We start from the raw sequence: 27,709 nt of genomic DNA, 5'->3' as shown, positions 1-27,709 counted from the left end.
AGGAAGTGATGGAATTCCAGTTGAGCTATTTCAAATCCTCAAAGATGATGCTGTGAAAGCGCTGCACTCAATATGCCAGCAAATTTGGAAAATAAGCTTTTTTTATGCCATTATGTCAGCACTGGCCACAGGACTGGAAAAGGTCAGTTTTCATTCCAATCCCAATGAAAGGCAATGCCAAAGAATGCTCAAACTACTGCACAATTGCACTCATCTCACACGCTAGCAAAGTAATGCTCAAAATTCTCCAAGCCAGGCTTCAACAGTATGTGAACCATGAACTTCCAGATGTTCAAGCTGGATTTCGAAAAAGCAGAAGAACCAGAGATCAAATTGCCAACATCTGTTGAATCATCGAAAAAGCGAGAGAGTTCCAGAAAAACATCTATTTCTGCTTTATTGACTAAGCCAAAGTCTTTGACTGTGGATCACAACAAACTGTGGAATATCTTTGTAGATGGGGATTATTCTACTTTCTAAGCAGGCCATTCTTTGGACTATGTTCTTATAAGTTTATTTCTATACTGGATCCAAGTATTTATACGTCTTACTCCTACTTTTTATATTAGTCCTAACATTTAATATAGAACTGTCATCTCAGACTTTGTCAGTTTTGTTCATTGCTGTATCCCCAGTGCCTAAAACCTGGCACATTAGAGACACTCAATAAATATTTAAAGAATGAACAATAGCTACTATTTATTGAAGGTTTACTATGTATCAGGCAGTAAGCTAAGAGAGTTTCACATGCTATTTTACTTAACCCTGACAACAAACATGTGTTTCTTGTAATTATCATTTTAAACACAAGGAAATTGAGGCTTTCGGAGCCTCAGTAACCTGTCCAAGATCACAAGACTAATATGGGCAGAATCAGAAATCAAACCCAGGTCTTATTCCAAAGCTCCCAGTCTTAACCACTACATTTGTCTTTGTCCCATTCAGCAGCCTTTTCGAATGAGTCATTAAAAGTGACCACACATTTTACCAAAAGACTGTTATTGTTGTTGTTTTAAATGGATTACCATGTAATATCTAAATATCCCTAGTATGGCAGACACTCATTAAATATCTGCTGAATGAATGAATATGCAATAGGAACAAATATTCCAACTGATTTCAAAAACAGCTGTATAATCTGGAAATGAAGACAATACATAAAGTTTCTTGAGAGTTTTCTGGCAATTATAATTACTTCTGTTGATTATTTGAAGTCATTCTTACCCAGTCTTTGATATTTTGCTAAAAATGATGGGAAACTAACGGTTTCATTTAAGTGAGTCAGGGGTCAAGAGTGACATGATCAGATTTCCACTGTGAATAGATCACTGTGAGTACAATGTGATGAGTGGATAGGAAAAGGACAAAGTAGATGCAGAGATAATGTTATACCAAGAAAAACTTGGATCAGCTTAGACAAGGGTGCTGGTGGTAAAGAGGATGAGCGCTACAGGGTAAGGGAAAATGTCAAAAGTAACTCCTAAATTTCCAGCTTTGGATAGATTGAAAAGATGACAGATTACTTTGGAAGAGGATCAAGTTTATGAGAGAATAAATATAAATTTGAACTCAAACATATGAGACATCCAGTGGGAACGCTCAATAGGCAGGTAGATAATTGGATTCTGACAGCAAACATGAGCAAGATAGAGGGCTAGGAGAGATACATATTTGGGAGTCTTAAGTGTATAAATCAAGGTTTTGCATTCATTATGTCAGCAAATCTGGAAGACCCAGTAGTGACCACAGGACTGGAAGAAGTCAATCTTCATCCCAATTCCCAAGAAGGGTAGTACCAAAGAATGTGCTAACCATCGGACAATTGCACTCATCTCCCATGCTAGTAAGGTCATGCTTAAAGTCTTGCATGCTAGGCTTCAGCATTATGCAAACCAAGAACTTCCAGATGTCCAAGCTGGGTTTAGAAAAGGAAGGGGAACTAGAGATCAAATTTCCAACATTCGCTGGATCATAGAGAAAGCAAGGGAATTTCAGAAAAACATTATCTCTGTTTCATCGACTATGCTAAAGCCTTTGACTGTGTGGATCATGACAAACTGTGGAAATCTCTTAGAGTGATGGGAATACCAGACCATCGTATCTGTCTCTTGAGAAACCTGTATGTGGGTCAAGAAGCAACAGTTAGAACCCTGTATGGAACAACTGATTGGTTCAACATCAAGAAAGGAGTATGACAGGGCTGTCTGCCATCACCCTGTTTGTTTAACCTATATGATGAGCACATCATGAGAAATGCTAGGCTGGATGAGTTACAAGCTGGAATCAAGATAGGCAAGAGAAACATCAACAACCTCAGATATACAGATGAAACCCTTCTAATGGCAGAAAGTGAAGAGGAACTAAAGAACCTCTTGATGGGGAGAGTGAAAGAGCCAGCTTAAGACTAAATATTAAAAAAAATTTAAGATAATAGCATCCGGCCCCTTTACTGCAAGGCAAATGGAAGGGGAAAAGGTGGAAGCAGTGACAGAGTTCCTCTTCTTGGACTCCAAAATCACTGCAAATGGTGACTGCAGCCATGAAATCAGAAGATGATTGCTTCTTGGCAGGAAAGCGATGACAAACCTAGACAGCGTTGAAAAGCAGTGACATTACTCTGCCAACAAAGGTCTATCTAGTCGAGGCTATGGTCTTTCCAGTGGTCATATACAGTTGTGAGAGTTAGACCATAAAGAAGGCAGACCACCAAAGAATTGATGCCTTTGAACTGTGGTGCTGGAAAAGACTTCTCAAAGTCCCCCGGATAGCAAGGGGCTCAAACCAGTCAATCTTAAGAGAGATCAACCCTGAATATGCACTGGAAGGACTGATGCTGAAGCTGAAGCTTCAGTATTTTGGTCATCTGATGTAAACAGACAACTCACTAGAGAAGTCCCTGATGCTGGGAAAGATTGAGGGCAGGAGGAAAAGAGGGTGTCAGAGGGTGAGATAACTGGATGGCATCACCGAAGCAATGAACATGAACTTGGGCAAACTCCAGGAGATGGTGAGGGACAGGGAGGCCTGGCATGCTGCAGTCCACGGGGTCACAAAGAGTCAGACATGACTGGGTGACTGAACAACAACAACAAAAAGTGTGTAAATAGTAATTAGAAGCCTTGAATAATGCTTTTCGACCTTTATCAACTTATCAGGCAGGCACAGAGGTCTACCAACATTTTACCAACCCATTGGTTTATAGTTTAGATAAAAAACAGGAAGGAGATGCCAAGTAGATAGAAGGAACAGAGGAGCACCAAGTGTTTGTTTTTCTTTCCCCATTACATCTCTCTGCCCCTCTTGTTTCCCCTCTCCCTGACACCTAATATCTTAAAGCAGGGTCCTATGCTGAAAACTAGAGCAGGGGAAGGAGCAGCATGGAGGGTAGGATATAGGGATAGTAGACAAGATGTGAAATTAACAGCAGAGAGTAAGAATGGTTACATGTCATGTCTCAAAGGATCAGAGATTTTTACAGGACAAGTAAAGATGTTTGCCTAGGTATGCTAAGTCGCTTCAGTCATGTCCAACTCTTTGCAACCCCATGGACTGTAGCCCACCAGGCTCCTCTGTCCATGGGATTCTCCAGGCAAGAATACTGGAGTGGACTGCCATGCCCTCCTCCAGGGGATCTTCCCGACCCAGGGGATAAAACTTGTGTCTCCTGCACTGCAGGTAATTTCTTTACTGCTGAGCCATCACTCACATCCAGACCTAATGAATGTGGAGTTGGAAAGAATAAACTGACTTCATCTGAGATGTAGGCAAGGAGGGTCCTCTGGAAAGACATGATGTTCACTTAGGTGAAGGAGGTACAAGAAATGTTCAGAGGGCTGTATTATAGGCCATCAATAGAAACCATCAGAGGCAAACTGCTTCATCAACCTGCTCCGACACTTACACACTGTTACATTCAGTGTTTGCATGGGAAGTGTATGGCAAAATGATTGAGTACTGCATGAAGATTAACAGCATGAAATTAAGTACCTGCTATGTTCATAGATAATATAAAATGATAAAATGTTTTTATCCTTCAAGAAGTATATAATCTAAAATCTTTGTAAATGTAAAAATTTACAAAGATAAATAATAAAAGAGATAAACATCAATCCTACAGAACAATGTAAGTAGTAGTATCAGCAGTATATACTTTATTGCAGTAATAATAGAAAATTCAGGTCCGCTTTGATATTGGAAGGCTCAGGTTCAAATCCTAGATCTGCCACATACTTACAAATAATCCTCAACTTCTTCATTTGTATAATGTTGTGATAACAAAGTGAGATGATATATGGAAAGCACTGAACACAATTCTGACACATCATAAGCATCAATAAGTAGAGGCTTCACTATTATTAATGACAATAAAATGGAATTCTTAAATAGGTTGTAAGCTTTCTAATATAAAGATGATTTTTAAAATATTTGTCATATTGTATGGTGTTTAGAATGCTGTATAAATAGTAATGCCTAAAATTTATCAACATAAATATTTTCTCAAAAGTATCAATTGAGAATATGCTATAAACACTATTCTTCGCCATTTCTCATGAAACTCATAGTTTAGTAATGATATGTACAATTTTCCATCAGTTCTTTAATATAGTTTAAAAAATATTATTTATACTTTCCAAACTACTTAAATATTTATGAATTATGACTCAATTGAGCTCAAGAACAAAGGTCTATTCATCTTTGTAGAACCTAAAATAGTTTTCACAATCCTTTGTATAGCTAAACAATGACAACAGATTTGTGTAAATAAAGCATTGAAATAGAATGGCTGACCTGTATAAATGTATAAATTAAATAAAGAGACCATAGTATGTCCATACCAAAATCATTTGTTATTTTTGTTAGCCATTTTTATTATTCCTGTTCAAGGGGAAGATAGAGACAGGGTCTCTATAAAAATTCTAATCTAAGAGAATTATAAGGGGCTAGTAATTAAAAAATTCGTGGTTATTTTTAAGCACAGAGAGAGACAAAGATGATGAAAGACATTTTCATGTTGAAAAAATCAACATGCCAACTTTATAACACAGTAACTTCAGGTGTATATAAACACTACAATCTTATTCACTGAGAGATATATACCTGAAGAAAAACAACAGAGAAACATAATATGCCATAGAAAAGAGAAGCTTGCCACTCAGTTTCAGAAAGCAACCTGTCCCAACAGCTAAGCTGGCAGGGAAGGTTACCGACCACTCCTTGATACAAATCCTTTCGTTTGTCTTTCTTAGCTTAACAAATCTTTCCTGGATCCTCTCTCTGGCTGTCTAACTGCTTCATTCCCACCTTTCAATGAATTTCTCTTCCCTCACCCATCCCGCAAATAGAGTTGATGTGTTCTCACTCCACACACACCCCAGGCAATTGCATCCATCCTTCTGGCTTGACTACCATCCGTTTGCTGATGACTCTTAATCTACATCTCTATTTAAAATCTTTCCTGAGATCCATGTCTAATAATCAACTATTATCACATATCTCTAAATAAATATTTCAAATTCAACATCACTTCCAAACCTGCTAATATTCTTACCACCATCTATCCAGTTACTAAAATCAGAAATTCTGGAGCCATCTTAGACTCTCTTTTCTTCTTCACAGACAACATCTAATTAATCATGAGTCACAGATGGCAAAAATCTTTTATCACAGGCTACTCACAAATATGTTCAAGCTGGATTTAGAAAAGGCAGAGGAACCAGAGATCAAATTGCCGACATCTGTTGGATCACTGAAAAAACAAGAGAGTTCCAGAAAAACATCTACTTCTGTTTTATTGACTACGCCAAAGACTTTGATTGTACGGATCACCAAAAACTGTGGAAAATTCTTCAAGAGATGGGAGTACCAGATCACCTTACCTGCCTCCTGAGAAATCTGTATGCAGGTCAAGAAGCAACAGCTCTTGAACAGTTCTGGTTCAAGAAGCAACAGAACTAGACATAGAACAATGGACTGGTTCCAAATTGGGAAAGGAGTACATCAAGGCTGTATATTGTCACCCTGCTTATTTAACCTATATTCAGAGTACATCATGCAAATGCTGGGCTGCATAAAGCAAAGCTGGAATCAAGATTGCCGGGAAAAATACCAATAACCTCAAATATGCAGATGATACCACCCTTATGGTAGAAAGGGAAGAACTAAAGAGCCTCTTGATGAAAGTAAAAGAGGACAGTGAAAAAGCTGGCTCAAAACTCAACATTCAGAAAACTAAGATCATGGCATCTGGTCCCATCACTTCATGGCAAATAGATGGGGAAACAGTGGAAACAGTGACAGACGGTATGTTCTTGGGCTCTGCAAGATGGCGACTGCAACCATGAAATTAAATGACACTTGCTCCTTGGAAGAAAAGTTATGACCAACCTAGACAACATATTAAAAAGCAGAGACATTACTTTGCTGACAAAGGTCTGTCAAGTCAAAGCTATGGTTTTTCCAGTAGTCATGTATGGATATGAGAGTTGAACCACAAAGAAAGCTGAGTGCCAAAGAATTGATGCTTTTGAACTATGGTGTTGGAGAAGACTCTTGATAGTCCCTTGGACTACAAGGAGATCCAACCAGTCCATCCTAAAGGAAATCAGTCCTGAATATACATTTGAAGGACTGATGCTGAAGCTGAAACTCCAGTACTCTGGCCACACGATGCGAAGAACTGACTCATTTGAACAGACCCGGACGCTGGGAAAGATTGAAGGTGGGAGGAGAAGGGGACGACAGAGGATGAGATGGATGGATGGCATCACCATCTCAATGGACATGAGTCTGAGCAAGTTCTGGGAGTTGGTGATGGAGAGGGAAGCCTGGCATGCTGCAGTCCATGGGGTCGCAAAGAGTCGGACACAACTGAGTGACTGAACTGACTCATGAATATAAATGTGAATAAAATTTTATATGATATCAGGAAACTCTTAAGTACAATGGAAAATGTAATTTACTAACTGGTAGACAGAAGAATACATTAAGATCAGTCAGGTTTTGGAATTGATGAAAAATGTTTTTTATTACCTTTCCCAGTTGTAGAGATTAATATTGATCTGAATTGCTTGATAAACAAGGCCAGCCTGAAGAAGAACAATTTCAGCCTCCTGTATGTTCCCACTAAACATTAATATGTGGGCCATTTTTGATTCTTTAGATGGAAGATTTTTTATAGAATTGATATATTGAACTTTATCAATCTAAAAAAAAAGAAAAATATTTGAAGTATATAGTAACAAATTACAGTTAAACACACACACACACACACACACACACACACAAAAGTAAGTAAAAACTATTTACTTCACCGATTGCTGCGTAGGCTATTTCTGCAGTAGTCATATCTTGATTAGCAACTGCCATAGCAGCTAGGCAAGCCCACATGGTTTGTTCCTAAAGTGAAATATGAGAACAATTATTTCAACTACATGGCTGAATTAAAATAAAACAAGGTTATATTTTAATGTAAAATAAAAGATTGCTGAGCCTGGCACTGAAAAAAATAATAAATTAATGATGTGGAAATTTCATCGTGGCTATGCTGTTATAGACTTGGATTACTATGATATTGAATGGTTTGCCTTGGAAACGAACAGAGATCATTCTGTCGTTTTTGAGATTGCATCCAAATACTGCATTTTGGACTCTTTTGTTGACTATGATGGCTACTCCATTTCTTCTAAGGGATTCCTGCCCACAGTAGTAGATATAATGGTCATCTGAGTTAAATTCACCCATTCCAGTCCATTTTAGTTTGCTGATTCTTAGAATGTCAACATTCACTCTTGCCATCTCCTGTTTGACCAATTCCAATTTGCCTTGATTCAGGGACCTAACATTCCAGGTTCCTCTGCAATACTGCTCTTTACAGCATCGGACCTTGCTTCTATCACCAGTCACATCCACAACTGGGTATTGTTTTTGCTTTGGCTCCATTCCTTCATTCTTTCTGGAGTTATTTCTCCACTGATCTCCAGTAGCATATTGGGCACCTACTGACCTAGGGAGTTCCTCTTTCAGCATCCTATCATTTTGCCTTTTCATACTGTTCATGGGGTTCTCAAGGCAAAAATACAGAAGTGGTTTGCCATTCCCTTCTCCAGTGGACCACATTCTGTCAGACCTCTCCAGTATGAGCCACCCATCTTGGGTGGCCCCACAGGGCATGGCTTAGTTTCATTGAGTTAGACAAGGCTGTGGTCCTAGTGTGATTAGATTGACTAGTTTTCTGTTAGTATGGTTTCAGTGTGTCTGCCCTCTGATGCCCTCTTGCAACACCTACCATCTTACTTGGGTTTCTCTTACCTTGGACATGGGGAATCTCTTAACTCAGATGACCATTATATCTACTACTGTGCACAGGAATCCCTTAGAAGAAATGGAGTAGCCATCATGGTCAACAAAAGAGTCTGAAATGCAGTACTTGGATGCAATCTCAAAAATGACAGAATGATCTCTGTTCGTTTCCAAGGCAAACCATTCAATATCAAGGTAATCCAAGACTATGCCCCAACCAGTAATGCTGAAGAAGCTGAAGTTGAACGGTTCTATGAAGACCTGCAAGACCTTTTAGAACTAACACCCAAAAAAGATGTCCTTTTCATTATAGGGGACAGGAATGCAAAAGTGGGAAGTCAAGACACACCTAGAGTAACAGGCAAATTTGGACTTGGAGTACGGAATGAAGCAGGGCAAAGGCTAATAGAGTTTAGCCAAGAGAACGCACTTGTCATAGCAAACACCCTCTTCCAACAACACAAGAGAAGATTCTACACATGGACATCACCAGATGGTCAACACTAAAATCAGATTGATTATATCCTTTGCAGCCAAAAATGGAAAAGCTCTACACAGTCAACAAAAACAAGACCAGGGTCTGACTGTGGCTCATATCATGAACTCCTTATTGCCAAATTCAGACTTAAATTCAAGAAAATAGGGAAAACCACTAGACCATTCGGGTATGACCTAAATCAAATCCCTTATGATTATACAGTGGAAGTGAGAAATAGATTTAAGGTACTAGATCTGATAGATAGAATGCCTGATGAACTATGGAATGAGGTTCATGACATTGTACAGAAGACAGAGATCAAGACCATCCCCATGGAAAAGAAATGTAAAAAAGCAAAATGGCTGTCTGAGGAGGCCTTAGAGCTGTGAAAAGAAGAGAAGCGAAAGCAAAGGAGAAAAGGAAAGATATAAGCATCTGAATGCAGAGTCCCAAAGAATAGCAATGAGAGATAAGAAAGCCTTCCTCAGCGATCAATGCAAAGAAATAAGGGAAAACAACAGAATGGGAGAGACTAGAGATCTCTTCAAGAAAATCAGAGATATCAAGGGAACATTTCATGCAAAATGGGCTCAATAAAGGACAGAAATGGTATGGACTTAACAGAAGCAGAAGATATTAAGAAGAGGTGGCAAGAATACACAGAAGAACTGTACAAAAAAGATCTTCACAACCAAGAAAATCACAATGGTATGATCATTCACCTAGAGCCAGACATCCTGGAATGTGAAGTCAAGTGGGCCTTAGAAAGCATCACTACGAACAAAGCTAGTGGAAGTGACGGAATTCCAGTTGAGCTATTTCAAATCCTCAAAGATGATGCTGTGAAAGTGCTGCACTCAATATGCCAGCAAATTTGGAAAACTAGTAGTGGCCACAGGACTGGAAAAGGTCAGTTTTCATTCCAATCCCAAAGAAAGGCAATGCTAAAGAATGCTCAAACTACCGCACAATTGCACTCATCTCACATGCTAGGAAAGTAATGCACAAAATTCTCCAAGCCAGGCTTCAGCAGTATGTGATCCATGAACTTCCAGATGTTCAAGCTGGTTTTAGAAAAGGCAGAGGAACCAGAGATCAAATTGCCAACATCTGCTGGATCATTGAAAAAGCAAGAAAGTTCCAGAAAATCATCTATTTCTGCTTTATTGACTATGCCAAACCCTTTGACTGTGTGGATCACTACAAACTGTGGAAAACACTTAAGCTGTCTCTTGAGAAACCTATATGCAGGTCAGGAAGCAACAGTTAGAAATGGACATGGAACAACAGGCTGGTTCCAAATAGGAAAAGGGGTACATCAAGGCTGTATATTGTCACCCTGCTTATTTAACTTATATGCAGAGTACATCATGAGAAATGCTGGGCTGCAAGAAGCACAAGCTGGAATCAAGACTGCCAGAAGAAATATCAGTAACCTTAGATATGCAGATGACACCACCCTTATGGCAGAAAGTGAAGAGGAACTAAAAAGCCTCTTGATGAAAGTGAAATAGGAAAGTGAAAAAGTTGGCTTAAAGCTCAACATTCAGAAAACGAAGATCATGGCATCCGGTCCCATCACTTCATGGGAAATAGATGGAGAAACAGTGCAAACAGTGTCAGACTTTGTTTTTTTGGGGGCTCCTCTGCAGATGGTGACTGCAGCCATGAAATTAAAAGATGCTTACTCCTTGGAAGAAAAGTTATGACCAACCTAGATAGCATATTGAAAAGCAGAGACATTACTTTGCCAACAAAGGTCTATCTAGTCAAGGCTATGGTTTTTCCTGTGGTCATGTATGGATGTGAGAGTTGGACTGTGAAGAAAGCTGAGCACCGAAGAATTGATGCTTTTGAACTGTGGTGTTGGAGAAGACTCTTGAAAGTCCCTTGGACTGCAAGGAGATCCAACCAGTCCATTCTGAAGGAGATCAGCCCTGGGTTTTCTTTGGAAGGACTGATGCTAAAGCTGTAACTCCAGTACTTTGGCCACCTCATGCGAAGAGTTGACTCATTGGAAAAGACTCTGATGCTAGGAGGGATTGGGGGCAGGAGGAGAAGGGGATGACAGAGGATGAGATGGCTGGATGGCATCACCGACTCGATGGGCGTGAGTTTGAATAAACTCGGGGGTTGGTGATGGACAGGGAGGCCTGGCGTGCTATGATTCATGGGGTCGCAAAGAGTCGGACACTATGAACTGAACTGATGCTGTTCACATATTCAAAACACATAGAGAAAGTTTTGAATAAATTTTTTGTGAAATGTTCATTTCTAATTAAAAAAGGTTTACTTTAGAACTTATGATACACATTAATGATAATTCAAGGTTATAAGCCCTCCAGTCTTTTTGATGAGATGTCAAAGAATGCAACTGCAGGGAACCAGAGAAAAAGTGAGGTTTTCAGACAATGCTATTAGAGCAGACTGTCATCAATAACACATTGTAAGGAAAACCATCTTAATGTCCTTTTACAAAAGTGTATTTTAAGATAATTAAACAATGTGAAATAAAAGAGTTCTGTGGTCAAACATGTTCAGAAAATACTTAATTCAACTAGGTTGGAAAATGCTATCTAAAGTAGTGAATGGTTCTTAACCTTAGCTATACAAATGATTTGAGGAACTTAAAAATATGTCCAGGCTCACTAGATTTAATAAATTAGACCTTGGGGGTAGAACCTGGGAATCTGACTTTTAAATAAAGTTCCATGAAAGGTTTTTATATGTACCAGAAAGAAGAAACTACTCGCTTCTTCAGAGAATAAATCACACAGCAACATCTATCTCTCTCTCATGACATCACTTATTTAAAAAAAAAGATGTGATCTTGTTGACAATTTTTCCAACCCTTAGCTCTTATGATTTCTCATTTTGCAAAAAGATATTGTATAAACTAATACACAATATATATATACAACTGTGGATCTGAAATGTAAAGTACCTTAACAAAACGACAAAGTCTTACAGCATCTTCCCATTTTGAACTGCTTACATATTCGTGGAGAATAGCAGGATATGGTGATATGCTGATGTGAACCAGAGAGCCATCAGCTCTTCTTATAGTTACTTGATTTCCAACAAAACTCACAATATGGGGGTTTTTACTAAATTCACTGTTGAAAAAAGGCAAAATGCAATTTATATTCTGAGCAAAAAATTTCATACAGTTTAAATTTGGGAGCTGACCCCAACATACGTATGAAATCCACAATCTCCAAAATGCACCCCAAGAAAATTAATTCCAGGGAGAATGTATATCTTCAAATAAATATTGGAATCTAACTTGCTGTGTACACTTAGAGCAAAATATACAAACATTTTAACATGACAAAAATTATTACATATTTGACAACTATGCCTAAAAGCATTTGAAATGATCTTTTCGCCTAAGAATTAAGGTAAATCACACAAATGATTAAAGCACTTAGCTTCAGCTTTTGAAAGTACAAACATTAAAAAGTTGATTCGAAGATTATTTTCTCATAATAACAGGAGGTGAATTTTCAGTAAAGAGACTAACTTCTCTTCATTAGCTAATTTTTTTACATGATGCCTCTCTGGTTTTGCTAATGTGAGCTTAAATATTAAAAATGAACTCAAAATAGATTTGAAAGTTAAACTAAGATTTGGCATTGAGAAGCCTTTGTATTCCTAGTTTGCCAGGAATAAGAGATCTCCCTGCCATTTCTTAGAGAATTTAGGACTATAAACACATTTTATTTTCTGAAGAATGTAAAATTAAAAAAAAACTTTTAAATAACTTTATGTATTTTTTCTATATTTAATATCAATTTTAAATTCAATTCTAGAGATACATTCATTCCTGAGAGTTTCAAGGTCAATGATAAAATGGGAAAGAGTAAAGGCTGTCATAAAATTGTACATCACAGAAAAATATTGAGTGCCTAAAATAAAATAATTAAACCACATTGAAAAAACTACCTGAGTTTCCATTAAACAACAGTAAACCTGAAAATCATATAAGAAAAAATTATATCCATTTAAGAAACATATAAATAAATAGTATTACATCAACACTTTCAACTTCATTCTGTCACTTAAATCTCATTAAATTAGCTTTAGCTGAATAATTTAACTAAATAACATAAAAGATTATTTTGTAGGAATGAAATTAGAAGCAAGAATACAACACTCTGTTAGTTTTATTGATGACAATAAACAATCCCACACAGTAAAATGTTACCTTGCATCCCTTTCATATAATGTTTTAGGCAAAATGTCTCTGTCCACATAAACCGTACTGGGGTAATACCACACTGTAAATCGAGTATCTTGAAGTCCACAAAGGATATTGCATGTATCACTCCATGCCAAAGTATGCACCATTGTTCCTTATGTTAAAAAGAATGTTAAAGTATTATTTCCATTATATAAGTATTAAAAACATATCTTTAAAATTAGCTGATGTATAAGACCACAACTAACTGCTGGTAGGTATGAGTATTTTATGATGGTGAAAACGTGCAAAAATGCACATAAAGATTTATGGAAATATTTGAGCATTTTACCCAGAACCATTATATTTTCAATCTGCATGTCTTTTGTTCAATGCCAATTTAGTTGCAGCAGCTAAAGACTTGCTATCAAAATGGAATTAAATAGCTAAGAAATATTAGGAGACCAAAGCATTATTCATAGATTCATTCAAACAAGTAAGCTATTTAGTATAATATAGAGTAGATCTAAGAATACTGAAAATAATAAAAAATTTAAGTGTATTACAATTATTTTACCAAGTTTGATAATCTGTTCTTCCTTCCCAAATCGTTTCACTGAAGTGATATAGAGATCTCTATTTTTATCAATGAAAGCAATTTTTCTATCATTGGTGAGTCCCTTTTGATCCAGAGCAATTTCCAAAACTTCATTCTAAAATTTTTAAAGAATGAAAATTCTGGATTAGTTTTAGTGCTTACACCAGATTATTTTAATTGTTTACTTACAAGAACATATGTTTATTTAAAGATCAATTAAATATCATTTACCTACTTATAATGGTAAAATGTCCCTGCTAAATAACTTAACTGCTAATATACAAATAATTCAAAAGCTAAAGTGTAATTACTTGTTTTTTAATTTACAAGGGAAAAATGCCCATTAGAACACCATAAAATAATGTAATCTTTGAAACGCTATAAACTGAAATACACTTCCATTTGTATCCATCATTTGGGTACAAGTTAAACAAATTTTGATACATCCATAAAATGTTATACTTATGGCAGGAAGAAGGACTGCATAAGTACTTTTATCTATTGATATGGAAAAATTTCCAGAAATAGAATGTTGCATGAGAAAAGCAAAGTGCAGACTTATATGTCATCTTTGTGTAAAAGAAAGAGAAAGGAACATATACCCATTTTGTCCATGTATGCACTAAAAACCTCTGGAAGGGTAAAAGGAGATTAATAATGATGGCTACTTATTTGGTGGAAAGGAACTAAACTGACAGGTGCAGCAGGAATAGTTTTTCACTGACTGCTTTTCCATTTCTGAAACACTGACTGTATTTGTTATTCAACTAATAATTACAAAAAGAAAAAAATAAAATATAGGGTAACACCTCACTAGTAGTACTGAACAGTAAAGTTAAAAACATCTTTAACCCTAATATATCACTTATTGGAGGATAACTCAATGGAATGGTGCCATTTATTTGTTCTAAGGCTAAAAGTCAGAAACTAATAAACAGCTTGCAATTCAGGATTTTTTTCAGTTTAACTACAGTCTTAAAACCTAAAAAAAAAGGGCTAGACCAGGTCAATGGAAAAAGTGTAAGCTGTATCGAGGTATAAACACATTTTTATTTACTGATACTATATGTGCTAAAAGTTTAATCAAGATAGAATATTTTATTGAAAAGCAGTAAAGAGGGACTTCTCTGGTGGTCCAGTGGTTAAAAATTCACCTGCCAAAGCAGGGGACATGAATTCGATCCCTGGTCCAGAAACTAAGAATCCACATGCTGTGGGGTACCGAACTCACAACTACTGAGCCCATGCACTGCAATTACTGAAGTCCATGTGCCTTAACTAGAGAAACCCCGTGCACAGCAATGAAGAATGAGCACAGTCAAAAATAAATAAAGCAAATAATAATTTTTAAAAAAGGAGTAAAGAGCTTGAACAAAAACATACATCAGATTCTTCCATTCAATTAATTTGCATACATATAGGTTTCCATTACAGAATTTAATAGTGCTTTATCTTTAGGACATTTTTCGGCAAAATACTCTAAGAATGCACACTGGTTTTAAATATAAAACTAATCTCCATGTTTTCCTCCTTAAAATGAAAACATTAATTCTGCTCCTAGTGTTTTGTTTTTAATTTTTGTTTTCTGGCCACACCATGGAGCACATGGAACTCTGCCAATTAAAGATCAAACCCATGCTCCTTGCAATGGACGTGCAAAGTCTTAACCACTGGACTACCAGGGAAGTCTGAAAACATTGATTTTGAAAAGAAGTAAGTAACTATTTACATTAAACATAGCTAACTAATATCCATCACCTTATGAGAAAGAAACTTCCCGTCTCCCATTGGTTTTCCGGTTGATGCCTCAAACAGGAAGATTACTTGAAAAAAAGTAAAGCATTAATCACCACATTACATTAGAATTTTTACTGGCAAATTTCTATGGAGCTATCATAATCCTAATGAGAAATTATCTAACTCTTTGGACCACAGCATACCTATCAGCACTGAAGAGCAGCAGCCATCAGTTAGTAATAAGGTCATATTTCTCAGTGGAACCAAACATGTCTTCCTAAAATATACATTCCCTAATTAGAATTATTATTAATGGTATGGAATCAATGTACCACAGGATCAAAAATGGCAAGTCCAAATCTGGATGCAGTTTGTAATTTTCATAACTCTGATTTAGACCAACAGAACAACCCAGACAATCATTCACAAAGGAAAAATGTATTGAATGCCTACTATACTACCAGGAAATTTTGTAGTGATGAGTTCCCTGTGGTCAGTACACTACTGTGTGATAATTTGTGTGGTCTTTGCCTTGGGTTCCTGACACAGGTCTTCCACAACCCTTGGAATTTTCTCAGTCACAGGAATGTCTTTGTTATGCTAATAGAGAGATTCTGGGTGATTCCCTAGATAGCTTCAGGATCGCTATAGGGTCACCAGAAAGACCAAGCATATGATTATAGAGTTTGGACTTTCAATTCCCTGAAATAGGTTTTTGTGTGTTCAGTCGCTCAGTCGTGCCTAACTCTTTACAACCCTATGGAGTATAGCCCACCAGACTCCTCTGTCCATGGGGTTCTCCAGGCAAGAATACTGGAGTGGGTTGCCATTTTCTCCTCCAGGGGATCTTCCCAACCCAGGTACTGAACCTGAGTCTCCTGTGTCTCCTGCATTAGCAGGCGGATTCTTTACCATTGAGCAACTTGATGTTCAACCTCACTACACTGATGCAAAGGCTCTTGCCTGGATCATCAATATGGTGCCAAATCAGAGTCTATTTTTAGTCAAGAATCTACTTTTAGTCTTGACCTCCCAGGAGCACTGGATACTCCTGACCATCCTCTTTCTTGAAACTCCTATGTGAGCTACCAAAAAACACCGTTTTCTCCTGATTCTTTCCTATTTTGGACCATCCCTTATTCTCTTTTTGCTAGTTCTTCCTTCTTTGGTGATCCCTGTTCCTAGGTTTTGTTTTAGGTCACCTTTTCATGCTATATACTTTCCTGGATTATTTTCATGACATCAATCATTATCTAAAAAATGATAACTCAAAGTTCTCTATTTCCAATCCCATCTTTCTCAGATATTCTGAGTAGGCCAAGTTGTAAAAATTATTGGAGATATGTACTGAAGAAGCCAGGAACAAAAGCTGCCTCTGCTCCTTCTCTGTTTCATCAAAGGCTTCTCCTAGTATCATAAGTGACAGATATTGCCCACTACTTTTTGCTCTCTGAAGACTGTCAGTGCTTTAGTGATTCTCTTTAAGTAATTCCCAAATTACTCCAGCTCAAGATTCATCTCCAATTGAATTATTTCATATGACTGAACACACACAAAGAATTATAAAAACGAAAAGACAGAAGTGACACGAGCAGTCAGCAAAAAAAATTGGACAATTTATACAGATCATAAAACTGCTAATATATGTATAACATATTTAATTTCCAGAGGATCATACTTTTAGTATATTGATTTATAGCTGTTAGTAAACCTTAGGATGTTAAGTTTGAGGTCATTGGCTATATTCACAGAGGAAATCATGTCTTCACAATAAGTTATGTTCTAAAATTGCCAATCTAGCTGTTAAAAATGAAAAAGAAAAATAGTTATAGAATTTTTAACTAAGTATAGAAACAAAAATAGAAAAATTTGACTTCCATTTTAAAAAATGGTTTGGGTATAACTAAGCCCAGTTATTTTCATAGCTATATAAACTAACTTTTTAAAAAAGTAAGTTTTTTATCCTTTTGTTGACTGCACATATTATAAAGAGCTGGAGGTATATGGATTAATTTGTCTAATTTCCACAACTGGAGGTGACCCTGATTCAGTGGGAGGCTGGACCTGTATTTTAATTTAAATACGCAACAGAAATTGGCAGATTGGACAACTAAGGAGCTGGGAGCTGAAAGATTTGCTTCTAAATCTAAGTAACTGCTCTCCAACTTCACCTTCCTCTACCCAGACTTTTGTTTCAAAGAATCACTCACAATGACATCATAGTGAATCCGTGCAAGGTGGATGCGGAGATGAAGCAAAAGCAATACTCTTATTCCTTAATCAAAAGGAGTACCTACCCTAATCATATGTGCCTCTACTTCTTAATCATAATCAAATGCACTTAACACACATTAATTGAGCACCTACTAAACTGACTGATTATAACGTACGACCACTAGGCCTGGTTCAAAGAATCCTGCCTGTAAAGGAACTCCCAAGTCAGGAAGGAACCACTGATTTCATACATGAATAGTCCTCTTGAAAGAAAATTTTTACAGGTTGAAGATTCCAGGTACTTCAATTATGCTTTCTATTGTTAGTGTATATCTCTATCTGCTGCTGCTGCTGCTAAGTCGCTTCAGTTGTGTCCGACCCTGTGCGACCCCACAGACGGCAGCCCACCAGGCTCCCCCGTCCCTGGGATTCTCCAGGCAAGAAACTGGAGTGGGTCGCCATTTCCTTCTCCAATGCATGAAAGTGAAAAGTGAAAGTGAAGTCGATCGGTCGTGTCCGACCCTTAGTGACCCTATAGACTGCAGCCTACCAGGCTCCTCCGTCCATGGGATTTTCCAGGCAAGAGTACTGGAGTGGGTTGCCATTGCCTTCTATCTAGCCTTCAGTAATTACTAGTTTCTTTAAACATAAGAAAACTATTTTCCTTCTCATTTTTCTATCAGTTCTACAATAATTTTAGTTTTAGTTTTTAAAATTTTGTTTATGGCAGGATGATATGATTATTTTGTTCAACAAAGTTTATGTAAGTAATTTATTTGCATGTAAATCTACAATTCTGAAAATGTTCATAATTCTTTTTGGCTCTAAAATTCTATGAATTATCAATGGCTTAAATGATAATGAAATATGTTTCAGATGTGAATTAACTATAGGAAAATTCAGAATAAGGTATATTCAGTTGGAAACATACATACCTTTTTACAGCTTCCATCTAAAATATGTGATGTTGAATAAGGAAAGTATAGACATTTCACAGTGATCACTGGGATTTTCAAATTTAAGTTTACTGAAGACAAAAATCTGACTTCCAAATTATTAACAATTACACACCCATCTTAAATCTGTCTGCTGTCTAGATTCTGCTTTAGTTTATTTCATTTCATTCTCTTTCCTCTCTTTGAGACAGGAAGGAAGTCCTTTAAAAACAAAACAATTACCAAATGCCCTCTCTCAGAGAACACCTGAGGCATAAAGAGAAAATAATAGCTCTGTTTAGAATTATCTTTTCTACCAGAATGAGAGGTGATGCTATCTGAAAGTACTGAAAATTTAAAAGTGGGACAGTTTTCTAGCTCCAAAATTAGGTGTTCCATGAATTAACAAAATTAACAGCCAGGTCATACCTTTTTTTAACATGTCACAGTAATGAATATTTAGCCCAATATGTATTAACAGAGAAGAACAATTATTCTGTATCTTACCACTAGGCTTTAAGGATACCTCACTCTCACTCTCACCTCATTAGTTCTTTTTCTTCTTACTCATTTCTAAATATTGATGTGCTCAGCCACTGGTCTTCTCTGTCTATATTCACTTTCTAGGTGACTTCATGCCATGGCACCATCTACACATCAATGACTCCCAGATTCCTATCTCATCTCCAACTCTCTCCTGAGCGCTGGATTTGTTTATTTCCTTGTTTCCTCTCCAACCCCTCTTGGACGTCTAGAAAGTATTTAAACTTATCATGACAAAAACAGAACTCTGGGTTTGTGTGACCTACTCAAAACTTCCTCGTTCCCCATCCTTCATTCACCCAGGAAAAATTTTAGGATAATATGCCTGTCTTCACTCTCTCATGCCAGCATCTTTACCATGGCCAAGTCTTTACATGATCTGGCTGCTACTTATCTAACTTTGTGTCTTCTATCACACTCTGCTTAGTTCATGTTGACCTAGTCATAAAGCCTTGTTCCTTTTAAGTACCAATCATTCCCACCCTTGCATTTGCTTTTCCTATAGTCACTGCCCTGCCCCAGCTCTAGAATTCTCTATGCCCTCACCCTGCATTAATTTTCTTCACAGCATGTGTCATTAGTTGACTATATTTGCTTGATTATCTGTTTTTCTTAATGCACTTTTGTATCCTCAACTTCTAGAAGACTACTTGGCACATAGGAAGCACTCATTATTATTTGCTGGATACATGTTATGATACAGCATTGCCTTAAGAAAACAGTTTTACTTATACTGTGGCATTCTAAAATGACTGACATACTTAAATTTATTTATAAACAGTAATGTGGCCTAAATTTTTATATGAAAAGCAAAAATTATTTGTAACTTTCTCCTACTTCTTTAGTTTAAAAATATGTAAGTATAAAAAATACATGAATATATATAAGCAAAATAAATAGTACCATGAAGCACAATATTTACTATGTTACTAAATAAAGAAAAAGGAAATACTTTCAATAAACTTAAAAATTAACATACATTTTTAGGACTCACAGTCTTGAATTAAAACTATTACTGAACAGCTACTGAATATATAGATTTACTTCTTATCACTAAGCTTTTATGTTGTGACAATATTTATTTGTTCCATCAACTGGAATTAATACGACAACTTTAGCTCTTTAATTCATGATTAGGACAAATTAGAAAGCTCATCATTCTTCCATATAAAGTCAACATATTAATAGATGAGAAAATGAAAGTCAATTGATGAAAATTTTAATAAATTTCATTGAAAATTGTAAAAATGCACTTACTTTTTTCATCAGCTTTGTCTTTTATTGCTATGGTATCATTACTCAGAGAGACAGTCTGTGCATTTAGAATATCTGTTCTCATTCCAGGAAATTTTGGAGAGGAAAGGAAGCGCCCTTCATAAGAATATAAATAGATACCACCACCATCTACAAGAAGAAAATGCCTAAAAAATACAGAATAAAGATGTATTCTCAAGTAGGATATACTATAATTTCATTTTTATATTAGAAAATATTTTATGCTTTGGAAATATCTAAATCTTCAATTAAAACAATAATAAGACATAGATATAGAAAGAATGAAATATAAAAACAACCCGAAAGTCAACATTTCGTTGTTTTGATTTGTTTCCTAGGTTTTTGTTTTTTGATGGAGGTAGGAAAAGAAAAATGAAAATGTCCATAATCACCACCTTATAAAGTTTTGATTCCTTTAATATTATAATTATAATTCATTTCCTTTCCTAAAGAAGCATATCTATACTAAAGCAATAAAAAAAATCATGTAATTTACAATTCAGTGAATCTTTTAATGGCAGATGTTATTTGTTTTATGAAACAGTATTAACACATATTTTACAATAAAAGATTATGCTAAGGATCATTACAGTATTAGATTAAATACTAGGAGAGTCTTAAACAGTGAAAACAACTCAAAAATTAACATCAGAACGAGCATTTATTAAAATAAGAAGCTTTGATTTTAAAATAATACCGTAACCATGAATAAATGTATTCATATCTAAAAATCTGTTTTTAGTATCAGGTAGTTGGGTTCATTTGCTGTGATGACAGCTCTATTCAAGACATAGTATCCTGTGTTGTTTATTTATTTATTTATTTATTTTTAAAGTATGTTACTCAGTCATTAGACTGTTCATTTTTTCAGTTATTGGAGGGCTTTCAAAATATAAGTTGATCAAGACTGATTAAATGGCTATTAAATGTAGCTATAACTGCTGCTGCTGCTAAGTCGCTTCAGTCGTGTCCGACTCTGTGCGACCCCACAGACAGCAGCCCACCAGGCTCCCTCGTCCCTGGGATTCTCCAGGCAACAATACTGGAGTAGGTTGCCATTTCCTTCTCCATGTTTATTTTTTAAGTCAAAATGTAAACATTTTATGGCTGTTATTTTTTCCTTTGAAATTTTAAGAACATTACAAAAAAACAATTCAAATAATACAGAGAAAGTAAAAGATCTCTTGCAATCTTCTTACCTCTGTAGAGATAACTTATGGCAAAATATGGATAGAACTTAATTAACTCTTTCCTGATGGACATTTATTTTATTTCAAATTATTCACTCTTAAAGAATGTCTAAGGTATATACACATCTCTGTATGTTTACATTGCTTATTTCCTTAATATAAATCCTAAAAATGCAATAATTGGATCAAAGGGCATATACTTTTAAAAATTTAACATATGTTGTTAAACTCCCCTTTAAAAGGTTTACTGATTTACACTCATACTATTGCTATATGAGAGAGTCTGTTTCTTCAAAGCTGAACATATTATTACTTCTTAAAACTTTATGTTCAAGCTATTAATATCCTTGATTCAGAACTTTTCTTTTTTTTGGATCACACCATCCAGCTTATGGTATCTTAGTTCTCCAACTAGGGATTGAACCCGGGCCCTCAGCAATGAAAGAGCCAAATCCTAACCACTGGATGTCCAGGGAATTCCCCAGAATTATTTCTTGATTTAAGAATTGCTAACTGTTCCTTTTTGCTGTGGAAACCATTAGGAAATAAACATCAAGACAAACAAAAGTTAGTATACAATGAATACCAAAAATGTACACTTGAATTAAATGAATACTTGAGTACTGCTACGTGGTTTATTTAATTGAAGGATTTGGCCCTTACACATTATGAAAACAATATTTGCTAATGTTGACAAGTGACACATCATACTAGTATATACTCTTTTTTTGTCTCAGTTATAAAAGCATTTTCTCTTCTAAACAACACACTGAAGTTTTAACTTCCTGTGAATAAACACCATTCCAAGGGGCAAACATTTCTAATGTACAGATATGGCTAGCAATGGTTAGTAAATAAAATATTCTTTAATTATCTAATCATTTATGCTATTAACATATGACTTTACTAAGAGCATATTCAATATGCATTTATAAATACTGTATAAAGAAATAAATTTGGAACTATTCAAGTAAAAAAGAATTTCAAAATTATGATTTTTTAGATAGCTGACATCTTACCTTTTAACTAGCAAAGATGTCTTTTTGTTTGTAAAATTTATCATATCAATCAATCAATCAATCAATCACTGGTTCAATATCATTAAACACCTGGTAGAAAATCTGATGCAATTATTTTCTTGATCACTCAGGGTCATCAATATGATGATCATACTCTTCAGCAACTGTGCAACTGATAGCTTTGATACTTAGGAGAATCTGTTGGTGCTATGCCTCCACCATCTTTCCAGCCCTTAGTCAGACGGGCAGAGACACACTTCTGGAAGTAACACTGAAATGGCTGCCCAATGAGAATCTCAAGTTCAGTTCAAACTTGTTTTGGTTGGTGGTGGTGGTACTGGAAAAACTACATACATGAAATGTCATCTGACTAGTGAATTTGAGATGTGGCTACCTTGGGTGTTAAGGTCCATCCTCTTGGGTTCCATACCAACAGAGGACCGATTAAGTATGGGATACAGCTGGTAAGGAGAAGCTTGGTGGACTGAGAGATGGCTATTATATACAAGCTCAGTGTGCCATTATAATGTTTGATGTAACATCGAGAGTTAACTGACAAGAATGTGCCTGACTGGCACAGAGATCCGGTATGAGTGTGTGAGAACATCCCGACTGTGTTGTGTGGCAACCAAGTGGATATTAAGGACAGAAAGGTTAAGGAAAAGTCAATTGTCTTCCACTGCAAGAAGAATCTTCAGTAGTATGACATTTCTGCCAAAAGTAACTATAACTTTGAAAAGCCCTTCCTGTGGTTTGCTAGAAAACTGATCAGAGACCCTAACTTGGAGTTTGTTGCCATGCCTGCTCTTGCCCCGCCAGAGGTGGTCATGGCCCCGGTCTTGGCAGCACAGCACGGGCACGATTTAGAGGTTGCTCAGACAACTGCTTTCCCAGGTGAAGATGATGACCTGTGAGAAAGTGAAGCTGGAGCCCAGTGTCAGAAGTCTAGTTTTATAGGCAACTGTCTTGTGATGTCAGTGATGCAGCGTGTTTGCCACTTTATTATATAGTGAAGAATACTGGGCTGGAAGAAGCACAAGCTGGAATCAAGATTGCCGGGAGAAATATCAATAACCTCAGATATGCAGATGATACCACCCTTATGGCAGAAAGTGAAGAGGAACTAAAAAGCCTTTTGATGAAAGTGAAAGCGGAGAGTGAAAAAGTTGGGTTAAAGCTCAACATTCAGAAAACGAAGATCATGGCATCTAGTCCCATCACTTCATGGGAAATAGATGGGGAAACAGTGGAAACAGTGTCAGACTTTATTTTTTGGTCTCCAAAATCACTGCAGATGGTGACTGCAGCCATGAAATTAAAAGATGCTTACTCCTTGGAAGAAAAGTTATGACCAACCTAGAGAGCATTTGAAAAGCAGAGACATTACTTTGCCAACAAAGGCCCGTCTAGTCAAGGCTATGGTTTTTCCTGTGGTCATGTATGGATGTGAGAGTTGGACTGTGAAGAAAGTTGGAGAAGTTGGAGTTGCAAGGAGATCCAACCAGTCCATTCTAAAGGAGATCAGCCCTGGGATTTCTTTGGAAGGGATGATGCTGAAGCTGAAACTCCAGTACTTTGGCCACCTCATGCGAAGAGCTGACTCATTGGAAAAGACTTTGATGCTGGGAGGGATTGGGGGCAGGAGGAGAAGGGGACAACAGAGGATGAGATGGCTGGATGGCATCACTGACTCAATGAACGTGAGTCTGAGTGAACTCCGGGAGTTGGTGATGGACAGGGAGGCCTGGCATGCTGCGATTCATGGGACTGCAAAGAGTCGGACACGACTGAGTGACTGAACTGAACTGAAGAAGAACATGTGTTTAATCTTTGGATGCGGAAGGAGATGGATGGGCTTTCAAGTGAATATGGCAGTTTAAAAAAAAACACCTTCATTTTTTGGACCTAAATAAGTGTTTCGGAACATAGTTGTTTCCTCCTTGAGTTTCAAATATAAGACTGCTATAGTCACATGACAATATTGAGAGGTGGAATCTTGTTTGTTTCTGTCATTCCCATTCTTTTTCGTTTAAAATCAGAATAAAGTTGTGTTTCCAAAAAAAAAGGCTCTATGCCATTAGTTTTTCTCCATGCTCCCTTGCCAACAGTCACTTTCTTCCTGTCATTGTGCCAGATTCTAACAGCCCACCAGCATTCATTATCTGGCTATTTGTAGAAGGCTATGGGCTTCCCAGGTAGGGCAGTGGTAATGAATCCACCTGCCAATGCAGGAGATGCAGGAGACACAAGTTCAATCCCCGGGTTGGGAAAATATCTCAGAGTAGGAAATGGCAATCCACTCCAGTATTCTTGCCTGGGAAATCCCATGGACAGAGGAGCCTGGCAGGCTGTGGTGCGTAAGGGTCGCAAAAGAGTCAGACACAATCTAGCAACTACACAACAACAAATGGCCTAGAAAACCTGATAATAACACTCTCAAGAGCTGCCTAAATAGTGATTAAAGGAATGAGGTAATAAATATTTTAGTGAAAAGATTTCATGGGTATCAATCTTAAGTAATTGCAGATTATATTTTCATGCTTTATTCCTGCTTTTATCAAGTTTAACTTTCTAACTCTGACCTCTGATTCAGTAGGGTACCACTGTACGTGACAGATTGATTAATCATTTTCATGGGAAAATGTGGGTTCCTGAGTAATAGCTATTACTAATTTACTCCAGTTAATTGGCCCAGAGTTTCTCAGTCATGTACACACAAAGTCTTGGTAGAGAATATTGTTTTTCAAACTCCAGATCACAGCCTAGTAGTGCCTCATAAAATGAATGAACCTCAATCAGTATTTTAAAACAAATACAAGACAGAAAATATGGGAACAATGAGGTCAAAACTATGTTATAGTAATTTGCCTGTTTCACTGTCATTCTCTCATCATTACTGATGTTTACTTGTAATAAGTTTATTCTTATCATTTATAATAAATTGATATCTCTCAATTTTACTTTCTGGTATTTTGTTCTTGTTCAGTTGCTAAGTCATGTTTGATTCTTTGTGACCCCACAGACTGCATCATGCCAAGCTCCCCTGTCCTTCACTATCTCCCAGAGTTTGCTCAGATTCAAGTCCACTGAGTCAGTAATGCCATCCTCTGTTGCCCCCTCCTCCTTCTGTCCTCAATCTTTCCCAGCTTTAAGGTCTTTTCCAATGAGTTGACTCTTCATATCAGGAGGCCAAAGTATTAATAGTTTCAGCTTTAGCATCAGTCCTTCCAATGGCTATTCAGGGTTGATTTCCTTTAGGATTGACTGGTTTGATCTCCTTGCTGTCCAAGGGACTCTAAAGAGTCTTCTCTAGCACCACAGTTCAAAAGCATCAATTCTTTGGCGCTCAGCCTTCATTATGGTCCAACTCTCACATCTGCACATGACTAATGGAAAAACCATAGCTTTGACTATATGGATCTTTGTCAGCAAAGTGATGTCTTTGCTTTTTAATACACTGTCTAGGTTTGTCATAATTTTCCTTCCAAGGAGCAAGAGTCTTTTAATTTCATGGCTTGTACTCACCATCTGCAGTGATTTTGGAGCCTAAGAAAATAAAATCTGCCACTGTTTCCATTTTCCCCCCATCTATTTGCCAAAAAGTGATGGAACCAGATGTTAGGATCTTAGTTTTTTGAATGTTGAGGTTTAAGCCAGCTTTTTCACTCTCCTCTTTCACTTTCATCAAGAGGCTCTTCAGTTCCCCTTTGCTTTCTGCCATTAGGGTGGTATCATCTGCACATCTGAGGTTATTGATAAATCCAGCCTGGCATTTTGGTTGAAATACTCTGAATATAAGTTAAATAAGCAGGTTGACAATATACAGGTTTGACAGACTCCTTTCCAATTTTGAACCAGTCTGCTGTTCCATGTCTGGTTCTAACTGTTGCTTCTTGTCCCACATAACAAGTTTCTTAGGAAACAAGTTATGATGGTCTAGTATTCCCGTCTCTTTAAGAATTTTCCACAGTTTGTTGGAATCCACATGGTCAAAGCCTTTAGCGTAGTCAATGAAGCAGAAGTAGATGTTTTTCTGGAATTCTCTTGCTTTTTCCATGGTCCAATGGATGTTGGCAATTTGATCTCTAGTTTCTCTGCCTTGTCTAAATCTAGCTTATGCATCTGGAAGTTCTCAGTTCACGTAATGTTGAAGCCTTGCTTGAAGGATTTCTAGCATAGTAAAGGCCAACACATATAACCCACATATAGACCTCAATAACTTTAAGGATGTAAAGAAATTTTGAGACCAGAGTTTTAGAACTACTGATCTAAGGGTTTATTCTCTTACTTTTTCTTTTCTTTTAAAATAAATAGAAGAAACAGATTGATTCCGGTGTTCCAGTGATTTCAGAACATACCATCCTGTAAATGGCATACTTTAAAGAGTACTTTACTGCAATTTAAAATATTTTAATCCCAAATTCAGTAGTGAAACATGATAAATAAATTACCTTTCTGCTTGCAGAATTAAACTAACAGTTCCTTCCTTGAGATCAAATATAAGTGGTGTATTCCAGTTCTTTGTACTGAAAGACAAATAAAAGGATACTTATTTACACTTAAAATACTTTTTAATAAGTAGATGGGTACTCATTTTAAACAAAGCATCTTTAGTTTCACCGTAACTCTGTCTATCATTCTATTACAGCACTTAGTGCATTGTTCTGAAATTATTCACTTACACATCTGTATACCTGACTAGAAAGTGGAGTCTGTGTTCCCAGCACCTAGCACATAGTAAGTACTCCATAAATGTTTATTCTAGGAACCACAACTTGTGAACTGAGGAATCATAAGTTCATGTTCTGTCATTTATTAGCTCTGTGATTTGAGCATGTCATCTAATGTTTCTCTTTTGAAAAACAGCAGCAGCATAGCATAGTAAAAAGAGGATGGGGTTTTATTTTTGGTCATTATTATGTAATATTTTATTGCATGGATATGATACAGTTTGTTTATCTATTCTAATGTTGATGGACATTTGGTTGATTTCAGGTTTTGATTCTTATGAATTGTGATGCTATGAACATTCTTTAATTTATTTATTTTTAATTGAGATAATTGCTTTACAATATTATATTGGTTTCTGCCATACATCAACATAAATCAGCCATAAGTATACGTATGTCCCCTCCCTCTTGAGAGGATGGGGTTTTGGCTAGACAGATCAGGATTAGAAATCTGGTTTCACTACCTGTCAGCCTTATGATCTTAATAAGCTTAACCTCCTAAACAACAGTTT

General features: G+C 36.6%; 1 protein-coding gene and 1 pseudogene across 6 annotated transcripts in view; one reads left to right on the top strand and one right to left on the bottom strand.

Annotated features, from left to right (window-relative positions):
- Positions 1-27,709, bottom strand: part of IFT80 (intraflagellar transport 80) — a 133,780-nt gene that overhangs the window by 18,688 nt on the left and 87,383 nt on the right. For 4 of the 6 annotated variants that reach the window (XM_069561430.1, XM_069561438.1, XM_070289403.1 and 1 more), the window contains 8 exons: positions 26,919-26,993; positions 20,241-20,404; positions 15,313-15,377; positions 13,534-13,669; positions 12,984-13,131; positions 11,721-11,892; positions 7,306-7,395; positions 7,030-7,202 (listed from right to left, as the gene is read on the bottom strand). In XM_069561430.1, coding sequence (XP_069417531.1) covers positions 7,030-7,202; positions 7,306-7,395; positions 11,721-11,892; positions 12,984-13,131; positions 13,534-13,669; positions 15,313-15,377; positions 20,241-20,404; positions 26,919-26,993 — 1,023 coding nt within the window. The remainder of the gene's footprint in view (positions 1-7,029; positions 7,203-7,305; positions 7,396-11,720; positions 11,893-12,983; positions 13,132-13,533; positions 13,670-15,312; positions 15,378-20,240; positions 20,405-26,918; positions 26,994-27,709) is intronic. The other 2 variants (XM_069561454.1, XM_069561465.1) reach the window with 1 other exon arrangement.
- On the top strand, positions 22,744-23,450 carry LOC138424571 (GTP-binding nuclear protein Ran-like; annotated as a pseudogene).

This window comes from Ovis canadensis, chromosome 1 (assembly GCF_042477335.2).
Source record: "Ovis canadensis isolate MfBH-ARS-UI-01 breed Bighorn chromosome 1, ARS-UI_OviCan_v2, whole genome shotgun sequence".
NCBI classification, from domain to species: domain Eukaryota; kingdom Metazoa; phylum Chordata; class Mammalia; order Artiodactyla; family Bovidae; genus Ovis; species Ovis canadensis.
The sequence above is the reverse complement of the archived record's forward strand: the minus strand, read 5'-3'. Positions and strand labels throughout refer to the sequence as shown.